The sequence below is a fragment of the Chlorocebus sabaeus genome, chromosome 5 (genome assembly GCF_047675955.1).
Source record: "Chlorocebus sabaeus isolate Y175 chromosome 5, mChlSab1.0.hap1, whole genome shotgun sequence".
NCBI classification, from domain to species: Eukaryota; Metazoa; Chordata; class Mammalia; order Primates; family Cercopithecidae; genus Chlorocebus; species Chlorocebus sabaeus.
In genome coordinates this window covers 84,647,520-84,675,329 of record NC_132908.1, presented here as the reverse complement: position 1 = coordinate 84,675,329, position 27,810 = coordinate 84,647,520, and the positions used below count along the sequence as shown (strand labels likewise).

At 50.6% G+C, this 27,810-nt stretch overlaps 1 protein-coding gene across 19 annotated transcripts in view; it reads right to left on the bottom strand.

The window, feature by feature from the left end:
* The window catches only part of BANP (BTG3 associated nuclear protein), a 127,524-nt gene that overhangs the window by 29,635 nt on the left and 70,079 nt on the right, over positions 1-27,810 (bottom strand). For 12 of the 19 annotated variants that reach the window (XM_038008163.2, XM_038008157.2, XM_038008158.2 and 9 more), the window contains 4 exons: positions 21,604-21,771; positions 16,382-16,518; positions 14,236-14,307; positions 11,564-11,602 (listed from right to left, as the gene is read on the bottom strand). In XM_038008163.2, coding sequence (XP_037864091.1) covers positions 11,564-11,602; positions 14,236-14,307; positions 16,382-16,518; positions 21,604-21,771 — 416 coding nt within the window. The remainder of the gene's footprint in view (positions 1-11,563; positions 11,603-14,235; positions 14,308-16,381; positions 16,519-21,603; positions 21,772-27,810) is intronic. The other 7 variants (XM_073015630.1, XM_073015634.1, XM_073015639.1 and 4 more) reach the window with 1 other exon arrangement.

The following is a 27,810-nucleotide window of genomic DNA, read 5'->3' as shown; positions in this document are numbered from 1 at the left end:
AGATAGATACACAGATAGATGCACAGATAGATGCAGACAGACAGCCAGCATCTTGGCTATGTTTAGCTGCATCTGTCCCTGTTAATCTTCGCTGACACGTCAGGAATAAGATCGGAGGACAAGGATTCCCACCCTTGTGAACGTGACTGAAAAGCTCACCAGCCGGCCACGCCCACACCAGCTCTTTCCTGAAGAGGGTTCTTAACTGGAAGAATATCATACTATACTCCAATTAGAACACCACATTTCCTATACTGTATGCAATCTAAATCCCCAAGAAAACAATTATCTGTAAAGAAATCAGACGGAGGAGGAAACGCTTTTCCTTCTGGCACACTGAAACGTGTTAGAGATGTATGGTGTTCACTGGATGCCGTGTGGCTAGGGCGGCGTGTCACTGAGCGTGTGGCCACAGCATTCTCCATTCTCGGAGTGCCTGAGCCCAGCCATCTCCCCCGTGACTCCACCTGAAAAACCCTATGAAGAGCTGTGGTGTTTATGAGAGATACTGGTTTTGTCCCTGGTTCCTGGCTCGTAACTCCCACAGCCCTGGTTCGTCTCTTGTTACGATGCCAGGTGTGTGGGCCTCAGGGGCAGGCTCTCACCTTCTCTCACCCTCCTTTCACTCTTAACGATCCCCTGCTTGCTGACTGTGGGTCTTAAGACCCTCCCACGAGAGGGTCCCGCCCTAGACCCTGGGGAAGGAATGCTGATGTCACGAAGTTTCCATAAAAACTTAAGGCGGTGGGGTTCGGCGAGCTTCCAGGCAGCTGAACACGGGGGAGGTCCTGGAGAGTGGTGCCCAGGGAGGGCCTGGAAGCTCCATACCCCTTCCCCCATACCTCGCCTGACACATCTCCACATCTATAGCCTATGTAGTATCCTTTATGATAATAAACACAGTAAATAAATGTGCTTCCCTGAGCTCTGCAAGCCACTCCAGCAAATTAATCAAACCCAAAGACGGGTCGTGGGAAGCCCAACCTGAAGCAGGTCAGCCAGGAGTCCCAAGGCCCGAACTTGCGACTGGTGTGGTTGGGGGCAGTCCCGGGGCCTGAGTCCTTGACCCGAGGGATCCGACGCTCTCTCCATGTCGGAACTGAATTAGAGGACACCCAGCTGGTGTCCACTGCTTGCTGTGTCCAGAAAAAAACCCACGTTTGATCCCTGTAGTCTTTTTGTGTGTTAACGATGGTCACAGTGTGAGAGCAGAGGAAAGATGTGGTCCGCAGAGCCTTCCCGACATGAGGGTCCAGTGTGCCGCACAGTCTCAAAGACCCCGCACCCCACACCTGACGAAGACACTGACTTCAGCACCTTCAATTTTGAGGTCAGAAACTATGCTGAGCCCCGATTCAATACCCAGAACACTGTTGGAAACCACCTCCTTTCTTTAATCTGTGTGAGCGCCGATTCAATGCCAGGAACACTGTTAGAATCGATGTCCTTTCTTCTGGCGCCTTCTTTCCTCCATTACTGAAATCCAACCTCCCATATGGTGTCTGCGCTTTATTTAATTCTACAATTGTGCTGCAATCTCTCCTCAATGAGACAGATTAGTTATTTCTCCAAATGATTAGATACTTCTGGAAAATTATTTTTAGTTGGCTAAGTCTTCGATCACATCAAATTAATCAGAACCATAGCAAATGTACCTCTTGCTATTTAAACTCTGATAACTAACTATCCCCTATATGATATACCAAAATTCTGCTCATATTTCACTGTCCAAATTGAAAAACTGTTTTGACAAAGTCACGGCCAGCTGCTGAAGCAACACGAGTCAGAGGACCCGACCCAGCAGGCCTTGGTGGTCTTTGAGCAGGCCCTGCGTGTCCCATTACCCATCAGCTTTCCTGCCTTCCCCAGGGGACAGCCCCCTAAGTCCCAGCATTTGCTTCGGCCAAGCCCTTGCGGACCCTGTTAATCAGGGTTAAATTTAGACAGAATCTTCAAAATTTTTTCATGACAGTACATAGTCATAGCAGTGTAAAAAGAAAGCACAGTCACACCCAATATTTGGGTGCATTATTGCCAAGTACACCAAACATAGGAAGGAGCCCACTATGTACTGCGTCCCTAGCTCACTGGTATTTTAAATCCTCTGAGGACCTGAACATGGTCTGCAGGAGTGGTCTGCGCTCTGTGGAGAGAACGGCTGTTCTGGGTGACTAGTAGGAGTACACTAGGGTTGTTCCCACTGAGAACATCAGACTCCAGTGAGGCCCAGCGCCCTGAATTACTGCCCTCCTGCACATGTTCGGGGAAAGCCTGGATTAGAATAAGGACAACACCCACAGCCATCCCAGCTCACACCCATGGGCACTGATCACTGATCTTTGAGTTCCAATGAGGGCTGAAAGAACAGACATGCGCCATGTTGCATTCTACCAAGCCTGACTGACGCACACCCAAGCGAGGGGCCAAACGGCTTCCTGGTACGGGGGAAGGAGCAAGGCCCATTCACTGACATGCATGAAAATGCTGCCTTGACTGAGACTCTCACTACCTAACGGAGATGTGGGGAGAAACTGGCAGTGTTCACTAAGGAACTAGGGCAAGCATTCTTGGCCCTTCCCCACCCTGGTGGTATCTTACTTTGGGCCCTTCCCCACCCTGGTGTTCTGTGTTACGTGACGCGCATCAAGCCTAAACTCCCGGCAGCCCTGGGAACTCCGGTTTGGGATTTTAAACAACACAAACAATGCCACCTCCCACCCAGGACCGCATGAGCTCACGGCTCCCTAAGATCACCAAAACACGTTCATGTGATATGGTTTTTTTTTTTTTTTTTTTTTTTTTTTGAGACGGAGTCTCGCTCTCTCGCCCAGGCTGGAGTGCAGTGGTGCGATCTCGGCTCACTGCAAGCTCCGCCTCCTGGGTTCACACCATTCTCCTGCCTCAGCCTCACGAGTAGCTGGGACTACAGAAGCCCGCCACCGTGCCCGGCTAATTTTTTGATTTTTTTTATAGAGATGGGGTTTCACCGTTAGCCAGGATGGTCTCAATCCCCTGACCTTGTGATCTGCCTGCCTCAGCCTCCTAAAGTGCTGGGATTACAGGCGTGAGCCACCGCGCCCGGCCAACGTGATGCGGATTTTAAAGAACACAAACACAACACAGTGAAACCTCGTCTCTACTAAAAATACAAAAATTAGCTGGGCGTGGTGGCGGGCGCCTATAATCCCAGCTACTCAGGAGGCCGAGGCAGGAGAACTGCTTGAACCTGGGAGGCGGAGGTTGCAGTGAGCTGAGATTGCACCACTGCACTCCAGCCTGGGCAATAGAGCAAGACTCCATCTCAAAACAAACAAAAAAATAATTAAAAACATTTAAAAAAAAAAACAAAAAACCATAAATGCCGACTCCTACCCAAGACTGCACGAGCTCACAGCTCCCTACGATCACTAGAGCACGTCCATGTTACGTTCAGTGTTTCTTTACCAAATCGTTCCATTCACATGAAAGAATGAATTTTGTAGTCCAGATTGCTTTACAGTGACGAGATTCAGATGATCTGCTTTAAAAGGTTCAGTCCTGGTGATCATTTTCACATGAGAATACTTCCTAGTTAATTAACTAATGCTTTGAGTATGCAGTTTTAAAACAGTATCTCTAAAAACACACACACACACATTCACACATGCAAAAGGCAGAAGTGAAAGGCCGACCTCCGCATCAGGAGGCTCGAAGGGCCACAGTCCAGTGATGTCACTCAAATGAGCAGCTGTTACTCCTTGCACGTGTACAGGGTAAAGCTTCTGTATGCAGACCACAGCCCACCTACTCACCACCTGGGCACCAGTGCTTGTGTGGTCAGTTTTTGAGGATTTGCACTGCCCCTCCCTGAGTGCTGGAGTGTGGACGGCACTCGCCAAGGGCAGCCCAGAGGCTGGTGAGTGCCAGGTGGACCATGTGCGCCCAGCAAAGCCCACCAACTTCCTAAGCAGGTGTTACTGCCACCCCACTGCGGTGAAGAGGGCACTGAAGCATGAGGAAGCGACACTGCTGCATCCCAAGATGACAGACACTGAGGGAGCAGCCGCCCTGAGACTGGGACCTGTGGCGACTCTCCCACTCCCTACCCATCCAGTTCTCTCCCAAAAGATCTGCCAACCACAGCCAGGCCCTCATCTGTGGCCAAGAAGAGTATCTGAGGAGGCAGCCTCAGGGAGAAGAAAGGTGCTGTGGTCAGGATGGCACCACCTCCAATTCTCCACTCTACTCACAGGCTCCCCCACCTCTGGCTGGTTTGAGTGCCCAGCATAGCAGGGCTGTGTGGGGAGCAAGGGGAGCGCTTCTCTTCCGGGAATGAACGAGGGAGTCAGGCATGTTATATCCGACAGGTGCTGCAGGGGCAAGAAAGGTCCTTTCTGTTGCTGGAAGAGGCTGGGCTCTGGCCCCCAAGGGCTGCTCCCGCTGAGGTCCCTTGGTACAGCCCAGCTGCAACTGAAGCCTTCCTTTGGCTCCGGCCTCTTCTGCAAAAAACACTCAAATGCACACACGGACAACTCTGTCAGAGGCTTGTGGATGGCATGGAGGGGCGTGGCCAGCCACGGCAAACATCAAGCCGTCTTCTGTCCCATACCCACCAAATGACCAACAGAAGGCCAACCACACCAAAAACCTGACTGCAGTTCTCAGGGATACTTCATTCTAATGCCCAAGTGATACAGATAATCCTAATTTTCCTGATCTAGACGAAAAGCCCTGAGAAGCACGCTAAAAATTTTTTTTAACTAGCACGTTTATAATCATTTTTCTTAAACTTGAATGTGATTTGTTTAAAAAGCTTCCCAATTCAAGAAAATCTTTCGATTTATCAAAATATGAGAGGAAGAATATTAATATTTGCAGTGTAAACTTTATATAGTTGTAAGTTTTTAAAAAGTACTTAATTACACAGGTGCAGTGGTGCATTCCTATAGTCCCAGCTACTCAGTTACAACTCAGAACTACAAGCTCTTAAGAAAGACACATTAACGATCATCTATTCCAGTATTTTTCAAAGTATAGGTTGCAAAATCAATGCAATATCTCATAGCCAGTTTTCAGAGACAAAAAGGAAGAGAAACAGAAAACAGAATAAAAAATATTAGTGCAATCAGCACACAGTAATACTGTTCTGTGGACCTGTTCTGACCATGTAAGTGCACACACGTGAGCAAGGGAGGAGGGCTCTGGAACCAAAATGGAAAGCTGCCTTCTCGCTGTGGCCTGTTGTACTGTGGACCTGTTCTGACTGTGGGTGCACACGCACGAGCGAGAGAGGAGGGTTCTAGAACTCTAATGGAATGCTGCTTCCCGCTGTGGCTTGTGCAGACGCTAGCAGAGTCCAGCCACGCGGCCTGCGTGCACTCATCACTCCCGAGGCAGGCAGCATCCACTGCAGAATGAGAGTTGGCCTTTACAGGGAGTCTGCCCAGGTCATGCAGCACTGGCTCAGGGTACCCATGGCAGCAAGGCAGCTGCACCAAGATGCAGGTATGACCAACCAGTGGTTCCCCTGCCAGCCTCCTGAAGTGGCCAACTGGTCTATCCACCTTATGCAAAAGTTCCCATGACCTCATAAAAAAGTCATCAATTTTCATTTAAAATGCACTCAAAAATAAAGTCATCCACCTCCCTGCAAACTTCAATCCTTATGGCTCTTAATTTTTAAGGGCTTTTTTTGTTTTTCAGAATCTTCTGAAAATCAGCACCAAATTAAAGATTCTATTATCCTTACCACTAACTGAAACTTGAAATTCCTTAGACAAGAAATTATTTCACACTCCTGGCATACATACACTCTGAACGCACTCTCCCCGTCTATGAATCGCTGGCACACCAGACTGCCTCTCCCACCTCCAGGGAATTTCAGGGAATTCCAGATGCCCCCGATTCTGGTCTAATTTACTATACAAGGCCTGTCCTCTATTCCAACCAATTCTGCAATCCCTTAACCACATGGGCAATAACACCTCCACCTACATCATTCCGAATTGCTACTATGATATCCTTATTTGATCTTCACGCCCAGGGCAGCAAATGATTAATTTCAAACACGCACTGAGCAACAAAGCCAACACTACGGGGATCGTCCAGTAGAGGAAAATGCTGCCCGGATGCCTCGCACCCCCAGTGAGGGAGGGACAAAAGAAATCAACACATTGTTATCAGCTTACGAAAGAGCCGTTTCTCCAGAACTCCACTCTCAACGAAGAAGCACCCAGAACACAGCCACAAACGCATCTAAACAGCCAAAGGCCCAGGCTCAGCTCCACGCTGCTCACATGAAGGAGCTACCCACGCCTGGAGCCATGACCAGAACCAGCCACTGCATCTTCATTTCACTTCCAGCAGCAGTGGCTGTTTGGCTTCCCCGGCAGCAGATTAGGTGCACAATGAGGAATGACGAGGACTGGGCAGTGTGCGGGAGGCGAGGAGGGCAGCACATGTCCACACACACGGGGCTCCGCTCTACAAAGCCCGAGATGGAGACTCTCGTTAGGCACCTCCCACAGTGACCGGAATGCTCGTTCTTATGTAAAGTTGTTATTCAGGAGGGAAGAAAATACACAACCTTTGAAACCACCTGAAGTGGTTCAAAAGAATTTTTTTAATATTTTAATTTTTTGAAAAAAACATTGAATTGTACACTTTATTTATTTTGAGACAGGTCTTGCTCTGTTGCCCAGGCGTGAATGCAGTGGCACAGTCATGGCTCACTGTAGCCTGGGCCTCCTGGGCTCAAGCGATCCTTCTGCCTCAGCCTCATGAGTAGCTTGGGACTACAGGCACACACTACCAGACCTGGCTAATTTTTTTTTTTTTTCCTGTAGAAGCAGGGTCTCACTATGTTGCCCAGCCTTGCATCAAACTCCTAGGCTCAAGTAATCCTCCCACCTCGGCCTCCCCAAAGTACTGGGATTACAGGTGTAAGCCAGCACAAAACAATTTTTTTTTTTAAAGATTCAGCTGCAATTTCAATGTCAGTGTTCTAAGGAATCCCTTCACCTCCTCTTCCCTCTCCCAGCCAGCGATGCTGGAACACTGGGGCATGACATCATGTGCACCTAGAGGTCAAAATGAACAATAAAGACAGAGAAAGGACTGGAGTGGAAACTGGAAACTGGTCATCACAGCTGGGCAGCTGGCAGAGCAGAGGCCACAGGGGCCCAGAGCTGGGAGGAAATGAGTGCTCCTGGAGGGGAGGCTGAGACACAGCGCCGGAGGGCACAGCTCGGGGAGGAGGAAGCGGGCACCATGCAGCCAGTGCGTCCCCATACCTGCGCACCCGCCACCATCCCCTGAACCTCATCTTCCCAAATGGCTCTTTATGAAGCCTCTGATGCTCTGCCAATCTTTCCAAACCTCTTGCCCACATTTGGGAGGCACTGTCCGCTACTGCTACCCCCAACACTGGTCACAGGAGGCTGAGCACTGGGGGCTCCATCCAACCTCGCTGGACCTGGGTGACTTGCACAGGCAGTCACCCTCCCTGTGGCTGTGCCATCCGCTGTCCTGAGGCCTTGGTGCAGGTGGCTCTCCAGATTCCTACTATGTCTCTCATCCTCCTACTGCGTCTCCCACCCTCCTACTGCGTCTCCCACCCTCCTACTGCGTCTCCCACCCTCCTACTGCGTCTCCCACCCTCCTACTGCGTCTCCCACCCTCCTACTGCGTCTCCCACCCTCCTACTGCGTCTCCCACCCTCCTACTGCGTCTCCCACCCTCCTACTGCGTCTCCCACCCTCCTACTGCGTCTCTCACCCTCCTACTGTGTCTCAGGCTCTGTGGTTCCTGTGCACTCTCAGTGTGCCCAACAGGGCCTGAAATGGACTCTAATCAGTATTCCTTAGTATAGGGTCACGCTCACCTGCACAGCACCTGTCAGCAGACGGCCTCAGCCAGGGGAGCTCTCCCAGAGTCAACGAACAGCTGTGAGTCCCACCCTGCCTGCAACCCAGCACCAGATGGGGCATTCCATCTCTCAGCAAGGAAGAAAAGCAGGGCCGCTGTGGACATGAAACTGACCACATGGCTTCAAATCATGCAATTCTTCATGTTTTCTATTCAGACAGCAAATGGCAACTGTGGGATGTGACTAGAATCTCTCAATATTTAATTTGAAGAAAACATGACTCAAAAAGGATGGCCCCCTGGCAGCCGGAGCCACAGGGTCACACCAACGCAGCACAATGGCGCTTCCCAGCACCACAGCCACCAGGGCCCTCCTGGAACTGAGGCTGCTGCTGGCTGCAGACTCGGCCTCAAACCCACCACCCCAGCAGCAATCCACAAGCACGGCGCACATTCCTCCCTCCATGGAACAAAGAACGGAGGCTATTTTCACAGAAGCTGTCCACTGATTCAGAAAATAATCAATTAACTGCAAGAAGGAACAGCAACAATCATCTCAGAAGTGGAACAGGAGGAAAACAGCAACAAGCGTGAGCCCAGCACAAGGAAAGGGGGCGGGGTGCAGGATGTGGGGCACGGGGTGCAGGGCGCAGGACATAGGGCGCAGACCCCGGCTCCAGGATGGAAAACGAATGGCCAGAAGAGGGAAGGCCTGGTCACCCTCCCAAGAGGATTTCTAGCTGCTCTGTCAGATTCTGAGTCTGTTCCAAAATAACCATTCTTAAATGACAGTTGAAACTAGGGAATCAGATGGGACTACTAAGCTAATCCTCAGTGATCTAGGAACTTAAAGCAGCCGCATCCATTTCTTAGTGTTCTCTTACTCCAGCTGGGGTGCTGTTCCTTGTCTTCCCTCAGCTCCCTGGAGCGAGCGTGGGCTGCAGGGTCTCCCGTCAATCAAGCCAGTGCTCACAACCAGGGCAGGCCAAGGGCCTCCGGGACAAGATGGGGAGCTGAAAGGGCCTCCGGGACAGGACGGGGAGCTGAGCCACCTGCAGTGTCACACGAAGGACGCTTCTGAGGTCAAGTCTGGCTGGAGAAGAGAGAGCCTTAGACCCACGTGCACTATCCTCCTGTGGGCACAGGGGCGGGGAGGAGAGCGAACGGGCTGTGTGACCCCCCACACGGCTCGGGGCTTCTTAGCCCAGTAGACAACATGGAGGTGAGTGGGCTTCTCTGTGCTTTTTGAAACATCCTTCTGTCTCCCAAATGTGTGGCCAGTACGGAGGACGAAGCCTGCATGAGCAGGGTGAAGCTCTGCAGGAATGAGAACTCGCCAAATGATGGAAAAAGAAAGAAATTCCACAAATGGAAGATGAGGGGTTTGCTACACAGATTTACCAGAAAAGGCAGCTTCAGATAACACAACGGTTTCCTTAAATCATACACCAGTTTCCTTCCAAAGAGAAGCAGGGGCCATGTACTGAGATTCTGCCTGCTACCCTGAGTGGTAGCACTGGCCTCTCCTGAAGCTGTCTTTGATTTGAGGTCCCACAAATGCAACTGATAATAGGAATCAGGAGGTGGGAAGAACATAGGAGAGTTCATAAGGGGAAAAAAAACCAGGTGATTTATAAATTATTATTCGTTTCACATAAAAAGTGGTAGTACGGCAGCTTTACACATTCTGCAGTGAGGCCTCTTAGAGTGGGGACTTGGAGGGGCCACGGCAGATACGGGAATGAGCAGCAGTTGAGACCCTGCTCGCAGTGCAAAGGCATGTGGGGCAGCAGCAGTGACGGAGGAACAAGAGACACCAGAACAGAGCCTTGTTCAGAGGATTCCAGACAGCAACTCCTCCAACACCAGCCCTGAGTCCTTCCTGAACTCAGATCTGTGCTGGAGTCAATGGGCCTCCACGCCTGCTGAGAAAAGCTAGAATCTCTGTCCTCACAACAGAGTTGGGAGGATTCTGTCTACAATCATAAACAGAAGCACTGCAGTAATACAGTGTAAAAAGCCTGGTCCTATCTTTAAAATTCCAAGTGGATTTTGTTCAGAGGCAGAGAAAGGAACAAGGGAATATCGAAGGTGACATGCCTTACAAAAATTTTCCTAGGAGTTAAAGTCCAGCAGCGTTTTAACTATGATACAGTTCCACTACCAGCATAACCATAAACCACTATGTTGCACAAAACTAAGACGGACCACCGGCTGGGAGTCCTGTCCTCTGCTGCCCCAGTGACTGTGAGAACCACGGGGGAGAAAGGCACGGAGAACCAACCTGCACTGCACTGACCACAGCCTCACTACCCCAGCGGAATGAGCGCAAAGCCACAAGTGTGGATTTAAAAACTGCGCATTCCTTTGGCTCTTCTCCAAAGCGGCAATTGCATACTTACAGACGAGCGACGCTGCAGGACTGCCTGAGAAAACCTCATGCTGATCTTTAAGAAGAAACTTTCCAACTAAGAAACACTGACATAAACCAGTTCTGGAGGGTCTGCAGCCCTTCTCCCAAGGGGCCTCTGAGGGGTCAAGGGAAAGCCCACGGGACGCACGTGCCCTTCTGTCCCTGTCATCTGTGAGGCGCCTCGCTCCAGGGGTGCCCTGGGCTCAGTCGGGTCAGAGATCCGCAGGGCCTGGCCTTGGCAAAGGGAACGCACGCAGGTTCCTCAAAGGACAGTGCGCTGTGGTTTTGAAAAATGAGTACAATCTTTCGACACAGTGAGCTCTGTGTTTATGGTTCTCACCGCCAACCTCCCAGGTTCTGTTTTACGAAATGGGAAGATCACCCAGACTCTTCAATAATGATCCAGAGGTGACAGCCGTCTCCTGAATAGAAAAGGTCTTCACCAGGACCTGGGAACACACAGCCTCAAAACCTCCAGCGAGTTTACTGTGTCCTGCACAGCAATGCCCTCCCCAGGACCCGCACGGTCAGGGCACATCATTTTGTAAAGACAACTCGTACCAACGAGTTGGTCAACGAATGGTCACTCTTTTTGTCAAGGATTAGAAAGCAAGCAAGTTTGTGAGTTTGACGGCAATACACAGGAGTGAAACTACCTTTTCCTACCAAAGCTACCTACTCAAACACGACCACCACCAACATCCACACGCGTGTGCAGAAAATAACCATCTGCACGGGGTAGGGTTTGGGGTCAGAGGGGAGGGCACATTTCCGCCAGAATGCAAAAGCTACCAAAATCCTACGGAGCACCAGATGTGACCCCCAAGCCCCACCCTCCCCCTTCCAGGCCTGTGCATTGCCATGGTGAGGAAAGCCAGTCCTGCTCTGGGGCTCACACTGAGAGGCCTTTGCACCCTCGCTTCCTCCTGTGGCAGCCCCCATTCCTTGGCAGCACAATGGCCTGTATGTGACGGGGGGCTGTGGCACTCACCTGACCATCCGCCCCCTCCCATGAGAGCCCCACCCCTCAGCAGCGCAATGTCCACGTGTGTGGAGACCAGGGCACTCACCTGACCGTCCCACCCTGTCCCGTGAGAGCCCCACCCCTCAGCAGCGCAATGCCCACGTGTGTGGAGACCAGGGCACACACCTGACCATCCCACCCTGTCCCGTGAGAGCCCCACCCCTCAGCAGCGCAATGCCTGTGTATATGTGTAAGGACTGGGGTCGCTCACCTGACCGCCCCACCCCGTCCTGTGAGAGCCCCACCCCTCAGCAGCGCAACTCCAGCACTGGGACACTCACCTGACCATCCTGCCCCACGTGATGGATCTGGAGGTTGCCCTGCAAAGAATGAGAGGAGGAGACAGTCATGAGCAGAAACACGCCAAGACACCCGTAGACTCGGCAAACACGCCAAGACACATCACAGGCCATTTGAGAATAACAAGAAAAACACTGGTTCTAAAAATTCAAACTCTAGTAGCAACAAAAGCTCCAAAATAAAATATTTAGATTTTTAGGTACTATTTATTATCTTAAAGATGAACAAACAACTCAAAAAGCACCGTACCCATTCCCCTACCCTGACCCCAAATGAAAATGTCATTTTGGCTTCATTTTTTATTTTGAAAGAATTTGACTCACAAAAAGTACAGAAAGTAGCAGAGAGAGGTCCTATGTGTGTGCCACCCAGCTTCCCCCAGTGAGGACGCTTTGCTGAGCTGTGTGGCATCACCATGCCACGACATGGGCCGCACACGAGGAACCAGCTCACTCAACCACAGAGCTACCAAGAGCTCTCCAGCTAGAAACTTGCTTTCATTTGTTGTGAAAAGGAACTGTTTTAAGTCTGTCAGACCCTGCTAAATGTTTACTTGCAGATATCCTGTTTTAACAAAATAATTTTAAATGAATTAAAATTATTCATTTTAATTCATTTAAATGAATGAATGAATTCACGGTATGAATTCACGGTAAGGAGACTGCATACTGTCACTTATCACAAAGCCATCGTTAGCATTATCAGCAATTTCTAACTTACTGCATTCAATTCCTAATGAAAACAAAAGACAATCACCTATACAAGATGGATTCAGTTTTGAAAACTGAAAAGAGGAAAAACTAATAATAAAAAATTGCAATTCTAGTAGTCAAGATTTTTTAGCATAAACTATAAAAAGTAAATGTGTGTTTTTTCTTTTGCTGCTGTTTCAATTTTCCTTCATTTCCAATGACTCTAAGGAAATTAAGCATTCCGACGGACTGCATGGACTTCCAGGTATTCAAGAACTCTGGCTGAGCTCTCTGACAGTGAGCTTAGCCTCCAGCCCCCACTTGTCTGTGCCTTGAGAAGCAAACCTTCCCCTGCCCCTCAAAGGCAGCTCCTGCACTGGTAGGTGCTGCTGGGATCCTGCACCTCGCAGCCGCTCAGGCCCCCGACTCCTGCACCTGACCTCACTGAGCTGACTGGTGCTATCTCCCGGCATCTCCACAGAGACGGTCCCTGACCCACCCACAGACACAGAACCAGGCCCTGCTCCTTCCTGGACACTCTGGCCTCCTGGGACCGTCCCCCACCTGCCCCCCACCCCGGTGCTTCCTTCCATCCATCCATCTGACCACATGTTTCTTAGTGACCTGGTCATCTTGCTGTGTGGATGAGCCCACTCATTCCCAGTCGCTCACGGCCCCCACAAGAATTCGTTCCTCCCCTTTCACCTCATCCTGATTCCACCCTCGGAATGCTTATGCATGTGCTCCTCTCTCAGGATAACCCACTGGGAACTGCTGGTGTCCAAATTAAAGCCACCGCCAGCAGACACGTCTGAGTCCCTGGTGCTCCTCATGCCACGGCATGCATGTGTCCACAGTCTTGCTCATGGGCACTTGGGCAGGAGCCTCTGCGCCCACCGTGAATCTCCGAAGGCAGGGCTTCTCTCCCCTCCGCTTCCTGACAGCACCTGCACACAGCACGAGCTCCCGGGAGGCCTCGCATGCTAACATCTCCATGAGTCCCCTCGACCTCAGCATCCGAGCTTCCTAGACTCTGCTGCTGGTGTGTGCGGGGAAATCTGAGATCTTTGTAACGACACACTATCGTGCACCGAACACAACGCTGGTGCTATTGTCACGATCTAGAAACAGCCATGTTCCTCATCCCCCAGAGCGCACTACAGTCACTCAGTACAACACGTGTGTGCTGCTTAGTGCCCTGCGCCTGCTGCTGCCCGTGCTGTAGGAAACAGCCCAGAGTCAAAGGACAGTCACCAGCCACCCAGGAGACAGTCCTGCTGTGGCATGCAAACACGGAGCACCACAACCGGCCAGCCTCGGCTTTCCAAGAACTCAGACTGCCACTCCTGCCTTCACATTCCAGACCCCAACAGCAGCTGAGCCCACACTTCTGAGTGCACGGCCAGGCAGAGCTCCAGAAACTGAGACAGCTGAGATAACCACAGACCCGGCAGGTGCGTCAAGGGCTATTCCCAGCTCTCAGGACCGGCAGCATTACCTCATGGGATTTCCCACCGTCCCATGAAATCAGCACTAATCCCACAGAGGCCACGAGGAAGCTGGGGCCACATGGCAGGTGAGGGGGTATGTCAGGTCACCTGTGCAGGGGTAGACCACACCTCAGCCACACTGGGGGCCTCCCCTGGCAAGAAGGACAGGGCCAGACAGGGAGAGAAGGGTACTCCGAGGGCACTTCCAGCCAGGAGCAGAAACATCAACCCAGGAGATCTTTACCAAGACAGACCAGAAGCTGTGGAGACCAATAGACGGGAGGGGAGGCAGTGAGGCCACAGAGACTGCAGGCCCGCCACGTGCATCCTGGAAGCAGAGTCCTGAAGCCCTTGCCCACGTTTCCCGTCCTCTGGGGCTCCCAGCTGCCCTCGCACTGTGACACCGATGAAGGTCAAGAGCATGCGGGCACCGTGCCTGCAGGGACAGTGCTGCAGCAAGAGGTGACTCACCTCGCTGTCCTGCGTGATCTGGACTTGCTCCCCCTGCGGCACCTGGGCGATGTGGAGGTGTCCCTGTGGGATCCGCAGCAAGAGAAGACACCAAGAAGCATCAGAAGAAAATCAAAAGCAAAGGAAACAAAAAACATCTTCCGGAATGTTTGTTCTTATCTGTTTATAATTCAAAAAGATAACTGAATCCTGAATAGTGCAATATGGTCTGTGGTCACCTCTTTAAATTAAGCTTTTGGTTCACAGCAGTCCCCCTCATCCATGAGGGTTTTGTTTCAAGAAGCGCCCCTCCCCCCACTATGTGGACACCAGAAACCGTGGATGGTGCTGAACCCCGTATATGCTATGCTTTCTCCTGCCCATACGTGCCACACAGCTTGGACATGCTGGACAAAGGAAGGACTCACGTCCCGGATGGGACAGAGCAGGACGACCAGATTTCATCATACTACTACCCAGAAGAATATGCAATCTGAAACTTACAAATTGTTTATTTCTGGAATTTCTCATCTAATATTTTCAGATCACAGTTGACCATGGGTAATTAAAACCTGGGAAAGTGGAGGCATGGGTAAGGCGGGGCTACTGTGTAATATACACACAACATCTTCCAGTACTTCACAAAGGAGCAATAGGTCCCAGGAAAGATATTTACATCTTTAAATGTTACTAACAAGTAAATTTTAAAATCTGCCTGACACATAGAAAAGAGGGGAAACAGAAAATCAGAATGACACCTCTTTCCAAATGATCCATTCAGCTCTCTGGGAATGCTGGGAGGCTACGCATGGAGCTTGTGGCTGGAGCAGGGGAGCTATTCACGTGCCTACACTCACAACAGGGCAGGCAACGTTTTTCAAATCAAAGAAACACTCATATGACTATTTAAACAGTTTAAGTAAACACTAATAAATGTGATTCAAAAAAAAAGTCAAAGAATCCAATGTTTATACATACAGGCAGACAAATAATTCCTATAAACCTATAAATGAAATGAATACTCCTTATCTTATTTGAAATTATCTCTTAGTCAAAATGGATCTTAAACTCCTGTAGAATGTTCTATGTAAGCCTTACGGCAAAGTTATCCACTCTGGAACTCTTTCGCGGAACTTCTTACTAACAAGATGAGAGGAACTGTCGCTGTCAATGTCAAACAAATTAATAAGCTTATTAAATAAGATTCACTATTCATAACTGTCTCATCTCCTTTGGAAGAGGAAGGGTCATGCCCCCTCTAAAAGCCCCAGAATTTTCTGGAAGCCTTCCCTCTTCCAGACAGCGTGCTGAAGCCACACTGAGATGACAGCCATGCTCCACTCTCAATAGCGAAGGACTTTGTTTCCAGGAGAAAGTCCGGGCGACACGGAGGCACACAATGACCTCTGTCTTCAGAGGTCCCAAGAGTGCTGGTGCCACTAAAGACATCAGCGATGTCTACTGGTACATGTAAAATTTCTAGTCACCCAGCAAAGCTTCCAGAAAAGTCTTCCTTCCTTCTCAGCCACCCCCTACTCTTACGCCACATAATCCAGGAGGTGTCTGTAGAGGGACTTCACCCGGGAGTCAGCCCCAAGCTCATCAGGCTGACCACAGTTTGGGCCACAAAACCCCAACAGAGAACTCTGCACGGGCAAGGCAGGACATTGACTCACTGCTGGGGCAGTGCCCGCCCAACCTAGGTGTGCTGAGTAACTCCAAGGCAAATGCTGATGGGAACAATGACCTCAAGCTTTTGCCACTGATCCTAGAAGGAAATGACTCTTTCCCTCAGTGAGAGGGTGCCTGCACTTCTGAACTGAGAAATATTTCTGATGCTTCCCAGGAGCACGAGCTGGGACAGGCACCACTGCACGGCCTGACCCTCGGAGTTGACTGCCCGCCTGCCTGCTGGCAGGACTGAGGTGAGCTGGGCGCCCGCCCCACCATGTGCTTCAACCCCTAGGCTCTGCAGCAGCCGCCCCCACCTGTGAAATGTTAAGAGTGCCTGGCTATGATGACCTCTACTTTAAATGGGGACCTTGTGTCTCCTCCCAAGCTATCACTGTGCTTCCGAAACAGCGGAACCGGTGGAAGCCGCCATGGCCCTGCCGTGGCCTGCCCTGCAGCCCCCTTTCCCAAGGTGCGAGGTGGAGAGGGTACGTACTACTTGCACCTGTCCGTCTTCTCCGATCTGGTGGATCTGCACCTGCTGAGCGTTGGCCAGCGCGTAGTGCAGGGCCTGCGGCTGCGGCTGTGGCTGCGGGAGCTCGCTGGCGGGAGGTGGGGTGCTCATCATCGGCTCTGTGGGGGCGACAGGTGTGAACAGGGTGAACGAGAAGTTTCTTAGGCATTGCCTCTTGCGGCATGTGTGCACCCCTGTCCCTCCCTCTTGACTCCCACAGCAGAGAAGAGGAAATGCTTCATTTTTCCTCGACTCGCTGCGTCTCCACTCTTCTGCAGAGATCGCTACGAGTGAGTCTTAGGAACTGAGGCTTCCAACATGGAATGCAGAAGGGCCTGAGAGTGGAGTGATGTTGCTGTGACAAAACCCCTTCCAGTCCCAACTTCTTTAAATGAATAAAGTTCTTCAAGTGGACATTAAAAGCTGTTTCAGGCTGGCAATATTTGTCCATGGGTAATTAAACTAATAGGACAAAAGCCTCATCCATACACTTAAAGGTACATTTCCGACAAATTTTACTTGCTGTGTTTAGTCAAAATGAGATACATTTGCTTTGAGGTACTGTGTATTAATTTTCACTGTAATGATGTCTCAATCTTAATTTTCTTAAACACTTAGAATATTAAGAGCGCAGAAAAACTTTTTAATTTTCAATGTATACATGTAGCTTTGTTGCAGAGAATTATAATAACTAATTTAAAAAAACTTTTAAGCATAAAAATGTAGTAAGAAGGGTCGGGCACAGTGGCTCACACCTGTAATCCCAGCACTTTGTGAGGCCAAGGCAGGCAGATCACCTGAGGTCAGGAGTTCAAGACCAGCCTACCCAACATGGTAAAACCCCATCTCCACTAAAAATACAAAAATTAGCCAAGTGCGGTGGCATGCACCTGTAGTCCCAGCTACTTGGGAAGCTGAGGTAGAAGAATCACTTGAACCTGGGAGTCGGAGGTTTCAGTGAGGCAAGATCACACCATTACACTTAGCTCCAGGCAACAGAGCGAGGGGGAGGGGGAGGGGAGAAAAGAAAAACTTTCCATGTATTTTTTACCAATAGCTAATGGTAGGTATTAAATTGCCATAGTACATAGATTCCACTGAAAGCATTTTTTAAAGTAACAATAAAATGTTGTTTTTTTGTTTTTTGTTTTTTGTTTTTTTTTTGAGACAGTCTCGCTCTGTCACCCAGGCTGGAGTGCAGTGGCGTGATCTTGGCTCACTGCAACCTCTGCCTCCTGGGTTCAAGCGATTCTCTTGCCTCAGCCTTCCAAGTAGTTGGGATTACAGCCACCCACTACCAGGCCCAGCTAAGTTTTTTGTATTTTTTGTAGAGAAGGGATTTCACCAGGTTGGCCAGGCTGGTTTAAAACTCCTGACCTCAAATGATCCACCTGCCTCAGCCTCCCAAAGTGTTGGGATGACAGATATGAGCCACTGTGCCGAGTCACATAATAAAATATTGATACTTGCAATATGCTAGAAATTGCCCGGCTACACTAAATCAGAATCTGAATTTCATGAGATTCGAAGGTGGTCCTCCTGCATGTTGAACGTGGAGAGCTTGGCTCCAGCCAAAGACCCTGACTCCACCTGAGCACCTCCAGATGTGGGTCATGTCCCAAAGCAACCACCCCCAGGCAGTGCTGCACGATCCACAGTGCGTTCCTGTCTGCCTGAGCAGTTACAGAGCACTCAGCACCATAGGTCCTCCAGCAAGCCTTGTGGACCCCAGGAAGAAAATGACGAAATCCCAGTTGGGCTGAAGCCCACCTCCGCGGACCTGCTGTTCCTCCACTGACCCTCTCAGCACCTACAAAACCAGCCTAATTCTTCACTGATGCGCTGCTTCTCCAGGCATCTAACCATTATGAAACCTTGTGAAATCTCAATTTCTAACTGTTTCCCCAAAGACAACGGTTTCCAGCCCACTGCCACCTTGACAGTCCCTGGAGAGCTCCTCCCAGCGGCTCCAAAATGCCCCACTAGGGCCACAGGGCAGACAAGCTAAGAATGGGTGTGCTCTAGAGTGCACCTTCCAACCGCACAGGCTCCGAGGAAGGTCCTGCACACCGGCGCAGCCAGGAAAACACTCTGCTTCCACGCTGCTCCACCACCGTCTACTCCTGTGCAAATGCTTTCAGTCTACATTTCCAGCTATGAAATTTCAGCTCATTAAATTTACCCTTTCAAGATTTTAGTATCCTAATGACGCAGGCCAACATATCTGGCAGTCGTCAGGTTATATAACAACCACTTCTTGCTCACTAAGGTCCTGGCAAGTAATTTAACTTGGGTTTTGATTCCCCATTGGATGAAACAGACTGCTAACCTTACCAAGTGCACGTACCCGAAACACATGGCAGGCAAGCCTGGAAACCACTCTCCTCGCTTTTCAAGTGTAGGAGTTCCCTACGGTTCTTTCTGATGTCTTCTATTTCTCTCCTTGCTATGTTCCCTTTTTCCTTTAAATTCTTGAATGTAATTTTAATAAATTTCAATGTCCCGGTCAGTTAATAACAGCCAGGGTCCCTTCCTATATTTAATAAATTTCAATGTCCTGGTCAGTTAATTCCAGACAGGGTCCCTTCCTATCTTCTGATTTTCTGATCACAGGTCACAATTTCCTGCTTCCTGGTACTTTTGACAGGATATTGGAGATGGTGAATTTTACTTTGTTGGGTGTCTAGGTTTTGTTGTCTTTCTTTTAAAAGTGTTGTTACTTGTGGTTCAGTGTGATCTTTCTCAGGCTGTTTTAAGCTCCGCCTTTACTCTGGGATAGGTTAGCCGCCGGTGGGCGTGACCTGCTAGTGCAGTGACTGATCACTGAGCATTCTCCGCTCCGGCTGCTGCAAATCCAATCGCCACCCAGCCTGGTGTGAGCTTAGGAACCATTCAGCTCATGCCTGCCTTGGAATCCCCCAAACAACCAAGGAGGCCCCAGTGTAACCCTCTGCTCTTAAGAACTTGACTGCAATTTTAGCTGCCTCAGTCTCTCTCAACTCCAACCCACCTCCTCCACGTGGTGATGCAGCTGTGCTCTGCCTGGCATCCCCCATCCCTCCTCTCGTGTTCCCTCTCTCAGGATCACGGTCCTGTGCTGCTGCTTGTCTAACGTCTTAGGACAGCCGATTCACAGATTTTTCTCCAGATTTCGATGGCAAGAGATTTCAATCTGGTTCCTGCTACTATGTCTGACTAAAGTCAGAAATCTCCTCTCCTTGACAATTTTTTTTTTTTTTTTTTTTTTTTTTTGAGACGGAGTCTTGCTCTGTAGCCCAGGCTAGAGTGCAGTGGTGTGATCTCAGCTCACTGCAAGCTCCGCCTCCCGGGTTCACGCCATTCTCCTGCCTCAGCCTCCTGGGTCGCCGGGACTACAGGCACCTGCCACCAAGCCTGGCTAATTATTTTGGCATTTTCAGTAGACACAGGGTTTCACCATGTTAGCCAGGATGGTCTTGATCTCCTGGTGATCTGCCCGCCTCAGCCTCTCAAAGTGTTGGGATTACAGGCGTGAGCCACTGCGCCTGGCTCTTTTTTGTTTTTGTTTTTTTTTTTTGAGATGGAGTCTCGCTCTGTCACCCAGGCTGGAGTGCAGTGGTACAATCTCAGCTCACTGCAACCTTCGCCTCCTGAGTTCAAGTGATTCTCCTGCCTCAGCCTCCCAAGTAGCTGGGATTACAGGCATGCACCACCACACCCGGCTAATTTTTGTATTTTTAGTAGAGACGGGGTTTCACAATGTTGTCCAGGGTGGTCTCGAACTGCTAACCTCAGGTGATCAGTTCACCTCAGCCTCCCAAAGTGCTGGGACTACAGGCATAAGCCACCACACCCGGCCCCTCTGACTTTTAAACAACATTTGTTAAAACTATAAAACAAATGCAGTGCTTGTTGGAATTAACTGAGAAACTACAACGAAAGACAAAGAGACAAATAAAAATTATCCTACTACCTAGAGACAGGCACTATACAAATGATCACACACAAATGTTTACTCACCTTCCACATACACCTATGTATCTGCAAGAAAAAATGGTCTCATACCATAAGTCTAGTTCTCACACTCACTCTCTGCCTAGCTATGAATATTCAAGAGCAGAATTCAAGTCGTGAGCAATATTCCTCCAGCCCCATTTCAACAGCCACAGGTCACGCTGCTACATGGTATTTCAGTGAATGCCGTGAACCCATCCCCCAGGACTGCTACCTCTCTAAAGTCCCAAGGCAGAATTCCTCATTGTAGTAGAAAGGCCTAGAATAGAAGAGCTTCTTCAACACAGGTCACTCAAGAAAGCGCTGCTTTAGGGACACAACTTGTGTGGCCCACTGCAGCCAGCCACCTCCCATCCTGGAGCCCCTGGGCAGCAGCTGAGGCTGAGTATCTGATAACTACCAAAACAGCCCGGGAAAACCACTTCCTTAAGTCCGGTTCAGAAAGAGACCACGGGAGAACTCCAGGTGATCTGGTCTGTAACTTGCAGGACCCTCCAGAACAAAGGGTTCTGGCCCACAAAGACTCCACTGAACAGGAGAGCTGGCCCTGCCCACGGCTGCCCTCGCATCCTGACCCCAACCCCAATCAGAGCTCAAGTTCCAAGAGCCGCTGCCAATGCAGCTACCGTGGGGAGCTTTAAAAGAATAGTTTTCATTCAAATACTTATTAAAATATTTTGAGATGTCTTGGGTGAAAGGCAATATCAAGTCACATTGTCATTCCTAGTGAAAATTCTCCCAAGGAGAAACAATCCCCCCAGCGATGCTTGAGAGGCAACTGCAAGAGAAATGCTTCCATTATCTTGTGGATAAATCCAACTAAGGCCATGAACTCAAAGTAAAAATAAAGCACAATTCAGAATCCACCCCACCCCTTACCCGGAGTCCCCAGGCAAATTGTGAGAATACAATGTCCGGCAGCCACACGCAAAGGCCTCGGCCTCCTTGCCCCCATCCACAAGACATCCAGGAGGTGCAACAGGCCCTGTGTGAGGAGCCTGGAGCAGGCCTGAGGCTGTCTGTGTGAAGTGCGCACAGGGCCAGGCACAGGTCCTGCGGCTCCACTGCTCCTTGTGCACCACACAAGCCTCTGGCCTCAGCTCCTGGCAACTGCTAGAGCCTCTGGCCGCACTCCGGCTGCCCCTAAAAATGCCACCAGGCCAGCTGCCCTAAGCAGGCGAGGGCGGCCTCTCCTGTGGCACGAGGCCTACCTGAGGGGCAGTAGGAAGATGAGTTCGGCGTTCTCCGCGAGAAGCTCTTGACTGCCAGGCTCTGGCCCCGCTGTTTGCGCCGCCACGCCGTGCGACACTTGGAGTCAATGCTCTGCTTGATTCGGTACCAGTCGGATTCCGTGATGCCAAATTTATAGAAAAGGTGACCTGGAAGGACACATCCAAGGAAAAGCGGTGAGGCCTGCTCAGGATGGCCATCAGGAGCTGCCTGGCTGCAGAGCCGGGGCCCGCTGAAGAGGCCTCACCCAGGCACCCCAGCCAGCCAGGCTGGCCCCATCTTCCTGCAAGGGTCCGGAAAGGCCCACTGCACAGAAGGCACTCAGCTGGCCCACAGGCGGGGCTCCCCATAAGATACAAATGACCCCTAAGGGGTCATGACATGCTCTTTCCACTTGTTTAACTTCTCGATCCCTCTGACTTAGTCTGCCCACACCAGCTGCACACTTGGGGCTCTCACAAGATTCCCAGACCGTACACGCTCCAACTTCCCTCTGCCCTGAACTCACAGCAGAACCTAAGGTCCTGCATGCGCAGAGGATGAGATCAGGGACCTCAACAATTGAACCAGAACTTGTCAGTCCTCTGCTTACTCACGCCTGCTCGGCCACTGCCCTCCCTTCCTTCATGTCTTGGCTCCACCATCCCTCTGGATAACCACCCAGCCCTCCCGCCCTCCCGCCCTCCTGGGCTCCCACCCTCCTCCCACTTGTTTTGTCAGAGCACTGACCACCTTCCAGTGTTTGGAGAATTCATGTATGTAGTTTGCACTGTTCCCCTCACAAACACAGTTTGGAGAATTCACGTGTGTATTGTTACTCTGTCCCCCTCATAAACACAGGGGCCTTTGTTGTGTCCACCCATGAGGGTCAGGCACCCAGAACGTTCTCGCGCGCAGTGGCTGCTCCCATGTAAACAGTGATTACGACAGACTGTAAGACACCCTCCCATGGCTGCTCAAGACTGGGGCTTGCTTACGTCATTCCCGACACCTCTCTCTTATGCCTTCTCAACCAGAGCACAACCTCCTCACTGGCAGGGCCTGTGTCCTCACCCCTGGAGTCCCTACACCACAAGCCGAGTGGGCACAACCTACTCTCACTGTGGGGCCAAAGCCAAGTGCAACGTCTTCCCGGGGCTCACCGTGCACACAGCAGAGAACAGTCCTGGGACCCCCAGTTCTCTACAACCCGCACTACAGAGAGCTCTCAGCATGCCCTGAGTAGCATTCAGAGGTGCCCTGTATTCAACAAGGAGAAAACTGAGGATCCAAAGGCCACAGCGGAGCAGGTGACAGGATGGAGCCAGCACCCCGCTGCATGCCCAGTCACTTCCCACTAGGCCACAGGACCCCTTCCCTGTAGTGATGACGAATGTGGGAATCATGGGAAGGGCTCTTCAACACACTGGCCTCTCTAGCTGGCTCATGCAACTTCACTAATTTACAGGAAAATACACGGATGGAATCCAAAATTGTAGTAATAAGATGAAGCTGAAAAGTGTCCTGTTTCAACTACCAAGAGCCTCAAGTCTGGACTCTACTGCCCAAACCCTAAAAATCTGTTCCCACTGAGACTCTACTGCCCGAACCCTAAAAATCTGTTCCCACTGAGACTCTACTGCCCGAACCCTAAAAATCTGTTCCCACTGAGACGCTACTGCCCAAACCCTAAAAATCTGTTCCCACTGAGACTCTACTGCCCAAACCCTAAAAATCTGTTCCCACTGAGACTCTACTGCCCAAACCCTAAAAATCTGTTCCCACTGAGACTCTACTGCCCAAACCCTAAAAATCTGTTCCCACTGAGACTCTACTGCCCGAACCCTAAAAATCTGTTCCCACTGAGACTAAAATGGTAGAAACAATCGAAAAAGAGGAAGAAGCGTTTGGGTTTTTTTTAAGTACTCTACTAGGTATCAAAAGTCCCTCGGGTTTTGGAAATATGCCTCTTGACTTTTTTATCAGTGGATACTTGAGACACGTTTGACTCTTTGTATAATAACAACCAACCTGTCTGTGCTATAGACAAAAAGAAACCAGCTAGGAGGGTGGGATTTGTAGGATCAGAGGGAAGAATAACCTAAAGTCGTTTTGGCAGCACGTTTCTATCCTCATGCATAAAAGAAATCATACGTGAAGCAGCAGCTCTTTGGCTTCCAATTTTCGGGTCATCTCTAAAATAATCAGAGTCACCCTCAAATCTTGGCTGGGTGACAGAGACGCCTCAGGAAGCCCCAGGCTGAGCAGCTTTAGTGACTCACAGAGGAAGCCAGCCACTGGCTGTGGTCATGGGAGAACCCAACCATTAAAATCACAATGAAATCCTTACAGGAGAGCCCAGCTACTGCCAGAGGTTGCACCATAGTTACCGTAAAACCCAGCTTTCAAACTCCACTTCAACAGTTTCAGGAGAGCCCAACTACAGACTTCAGATACAAAGCAGCCCAGCTGCTGCCACCAGGAGACAAGAAAAGAAACAGCCATCCCACCAGCAGGACAATGTCTTTGGAGCACGAGTCGATAAAAAGAAACGTCCCCAGAACCGCCCTCCTGTTACCCTCCCACCTTCACACTCCAGGAGAAAACTTCCATATACCTCAAAGGATTAATGAGTCCATATGAAATTTAAAAACAGGTTAGTAACAGGAAAGAAAATATACCTAAAACACCCAGGTGTACATGTAAGAGAAATGAGTAAAAACATTAACATTTAAATTCAACTTTGTAAAAATCAAGTTGCCAGTTCAAACCCTTACTCATACCTTTTAAATAAAAAAATACATATTCATCTAGTTACCCGCCACCGAGTTTCCATCGTCCTCAGACATCAAATTACCTAATTCCTTCTGATCCGTGCTCCAGGCTTCAGCCGGGGCAAATGCCCCCTGCTGGCCACCAAGGAGATCCAGAGAACAGACCAGCCGCCCAGGCACTGCTTGCAGAGCACGGTAGGTGAGGAGGGGGAGGATCTGAACATGCATAGATGGGTGCAGGCGTCACCTGAAGACGCCACTGGACAGCAGCTGGGGCAAGCGCCTGCTTCTGGGCAGCCCTTGGGGCTCTGAGGGTCTGTGAGGGGCTCAGATTCCTTTACCTTTTGTGACAGCACTGAACAGCTGCACTTAACAGAGGGAGCAGGAAAAATCCTATCATGATGGGATCAAAAGATCACCTTGAATTTAACTGTCATTTTCCACTTAAAGCATTTGATCTCATGTTATTTGATGGACTTTTTTTTTAAAAGCCTCATTAAGTTCCTAGGAATGTCACTACCTTCACTTTGGTTTTAAGGCAAAAGCCAGAAAAAGGAGAAGTGATGTGTCCAAGTCCAATTACTAGTTAGTACTAAGCACTGGCCTTAAAATGCAAGCTTTCTGGGCCCACCCAGGTGGAGAGGCAGCGGCTCTCACTGGATCCTGAGAACCCATGAGAGGCACTCGGGGAGGTGGGAAGAACACGCACAGCCCCGCACACGTGCCTCTGCTATCCTGAGCTCCCTCGGCCCAAGGCACCCGCAGCCCCTGCTGCCAGGAGGCCTAGTCGGACTTCGATCGAGGCAGAAGTCTCCCCCGCAGCAGTGACCAAGACACAACAACAGAAGTGCTTGGCATCCAGCTGCTGAGGCTCATGGGATCCCCACAGCGCGGCATTACCCGGGAGCAGAACACCCTGTCTGGCCTCAGTCCCTGCTTTCCCCAGCATATCCCCACACCACGCCCATCGAGGCCCCTCGAGGCCGAGACAGGCTTGCCTTCCAGGCTCAGCCAGGCAGCATCCCTGCCACTACCCACACCTCTATATTCCTGATGAGCTGTCCTGCAGTTCCCAAAGAGCTGAAGAGTCCCCATTACACCATTAGCTGCCTTCCCACTTTCCAGAACCCCTGTTACTGACTCTGGTGGTTCAAATCATAAACCGATTCCCAGCTTTCCATCTGTGGGGCCATGAGCGGCACTGTGGGAAGCGAGATGAGAGAGCCAGGAGGGCTAGTAATCTTGCGCCTCGGTGGGTGGCATGGGGCTTTATCAATCACAAAGGAATGAAGAGCACCACCCCGCTAGTGCAATCTCAAGTGCAAGGGAAGGCAGCACAAAACTGAGTGCCAACAATTGATTTCTTGAAATTACAGACTCGACGTGATAGCGCTGCCTAGAAAAACAAAGGGCGTCTCGAAGCCTCTGCCCGATGGAAGCCAGCTGACACGCTCCCTCCCGGGGGAAGCACACGCAGCCCACACCCCGCGCACCTCACATGTCCAGCCTCCAGGCCAAGCTGACCGCCTTCTCCAAGCCTGCTGACTCACTCCTTTATGAGAAAAAACGATACAGTGACACCTGTCCTCAGTCTGTTAGCAACAGAACCCCTCACAGCCACCTGCAGGACCACCTCCAGGTCACAGCATGTGGGTCAGCTGCTGCTGAGGAGGCGGCTCCGCTCACTTTTCTGCCTGCAGCCCACACTGACCACACCTTCCTCCCAGCTCTCAGTCACCGTGAGGCGCTCAATGTCCCACGACAAACACCCACCCCTGCGTGGAGTCCACATTCTGCCCTTAAGGACACATACAGGGCAGCCTCACCATTTCACCTCACAGAGAACCTGGAGAAGAGACAGCACTTGACCACCCGTGTCCCCACAAAACTCATGTCCTGGTCCAGGACCCTGGAATGTGACCTGAAGGGGAACTAGGGTCTCTGCAGATGTGATTCCTTAGGTTGCAAGGAGGTCATCCTACAGGAGAGGGGGCTCCAAATACAGTGACTGTCCTCGTAAGGAGAGGGACACAGAGGGAGACACGGGGAAGATAGTCATGGGGGACGCAGGCCGAGATCGGAGGGATGTGGCCACCACCAGAAACTGGGAGAGGGAAAGGGCCTTCAGAGGCAGCGTGGCCCTGCCCACACCTTCATCCCAGGCATCTGGCCTCCAGACCTGCGCAGTGTTCCATGCCAGCCAGACTGTGAGCTTTGTTCCAGCGGCCACAGGAACCTGAGGTACCCTGCAAGACAAAACGGGGCCAGGACCACCTGCTCTTGGAGTGAATGATCTGAAAAGAACTACAATCATCTGACAGGTCAACCTTGAATGTACAACTTTTTACCCTGTGCAAGTGAATCTGGTCTCTCCGTAACTGCTAGGAGGTCTCGTGGAGATGCGCCATCCACAGTAGCATTCTTTAGATCACACGAGATCGGGTGTCTTCAGGGTGGCACGGCCGTAGACAGCATCTTTTAGAAAAGCCTTCAGATCCGGGGTCACCGGCTTGGATGCGCAGTCCAAGCAGAGGCGTACGTGAGCCGTGGATAGAAATCCTCAGAACTAACCCAATTTCTCTTCACAGAGAAAAGAGGCGAATGCTGCTGTCCTAAGAGCACATTCCTTAGGAAAATGCCCCAAGGTTTTCCAAGTTGCAATAACATGCAACTTTTGCATAAAACACAAATTTGGTTAGCTGCCCAAATTTGGGGGGTTCACCAAACCTTGGGAACCCTAAGAAAGGCAATACCCCAAAAAGCAATAACCTCCCTCTTTCAATAACTTCATTTCGAAAAGGTGGTAGAGACATTACCTACTGTGTGTTTCAAAATATAGACTTTTTTCTCCAGGAAAAGAAAGAAAATCTTTCTGCTGACAAATAAGGAGAAACTTAAATCAAAATCTTCTCCCTCGTGAGCTGCCTGGGTTGAGTGAGGACAGCCGCAGGCCTGACTGCTGAGGCTACAGGTGTCACCGTGGGCTCTGAAGCAACGCAGAGAGTGAGGTGGGCGATGCGGCCGATTCCGCTCCTGCCGCTGTCCAAGCTGGGGCCTGGGAGGTTTGGTCCACACACTTATTTGATTTGTTTTGGTTTTCTGAGCAACAATCAGCAATAAGAATGAAACTGGGCCACAGAGAGAAAAGGTAAAGCAATGCTTTTAACATTTCAACAATTCCATCTAAGCATGAACAACACAGGTACGCCTGGCCAGAGGTGGAGGGAGAAGGAAGGGCTCCTGTTCCAATCTCCCTCCGGATTTCACCCCAGAGGAAGGAAGCCCGGCAAGTGTCACCCGCCGCCCTCAAGGGCTGGTGTGAGGGAGGGTCGTGCTCTCTCAGCCCACACAGCAAGGTTCCTCTCCATTTGGACGCCAGAGGAGCTGGACACAGGGAGGCACAGCAAGGGCCTATGGTCACACAGGCCACAATTA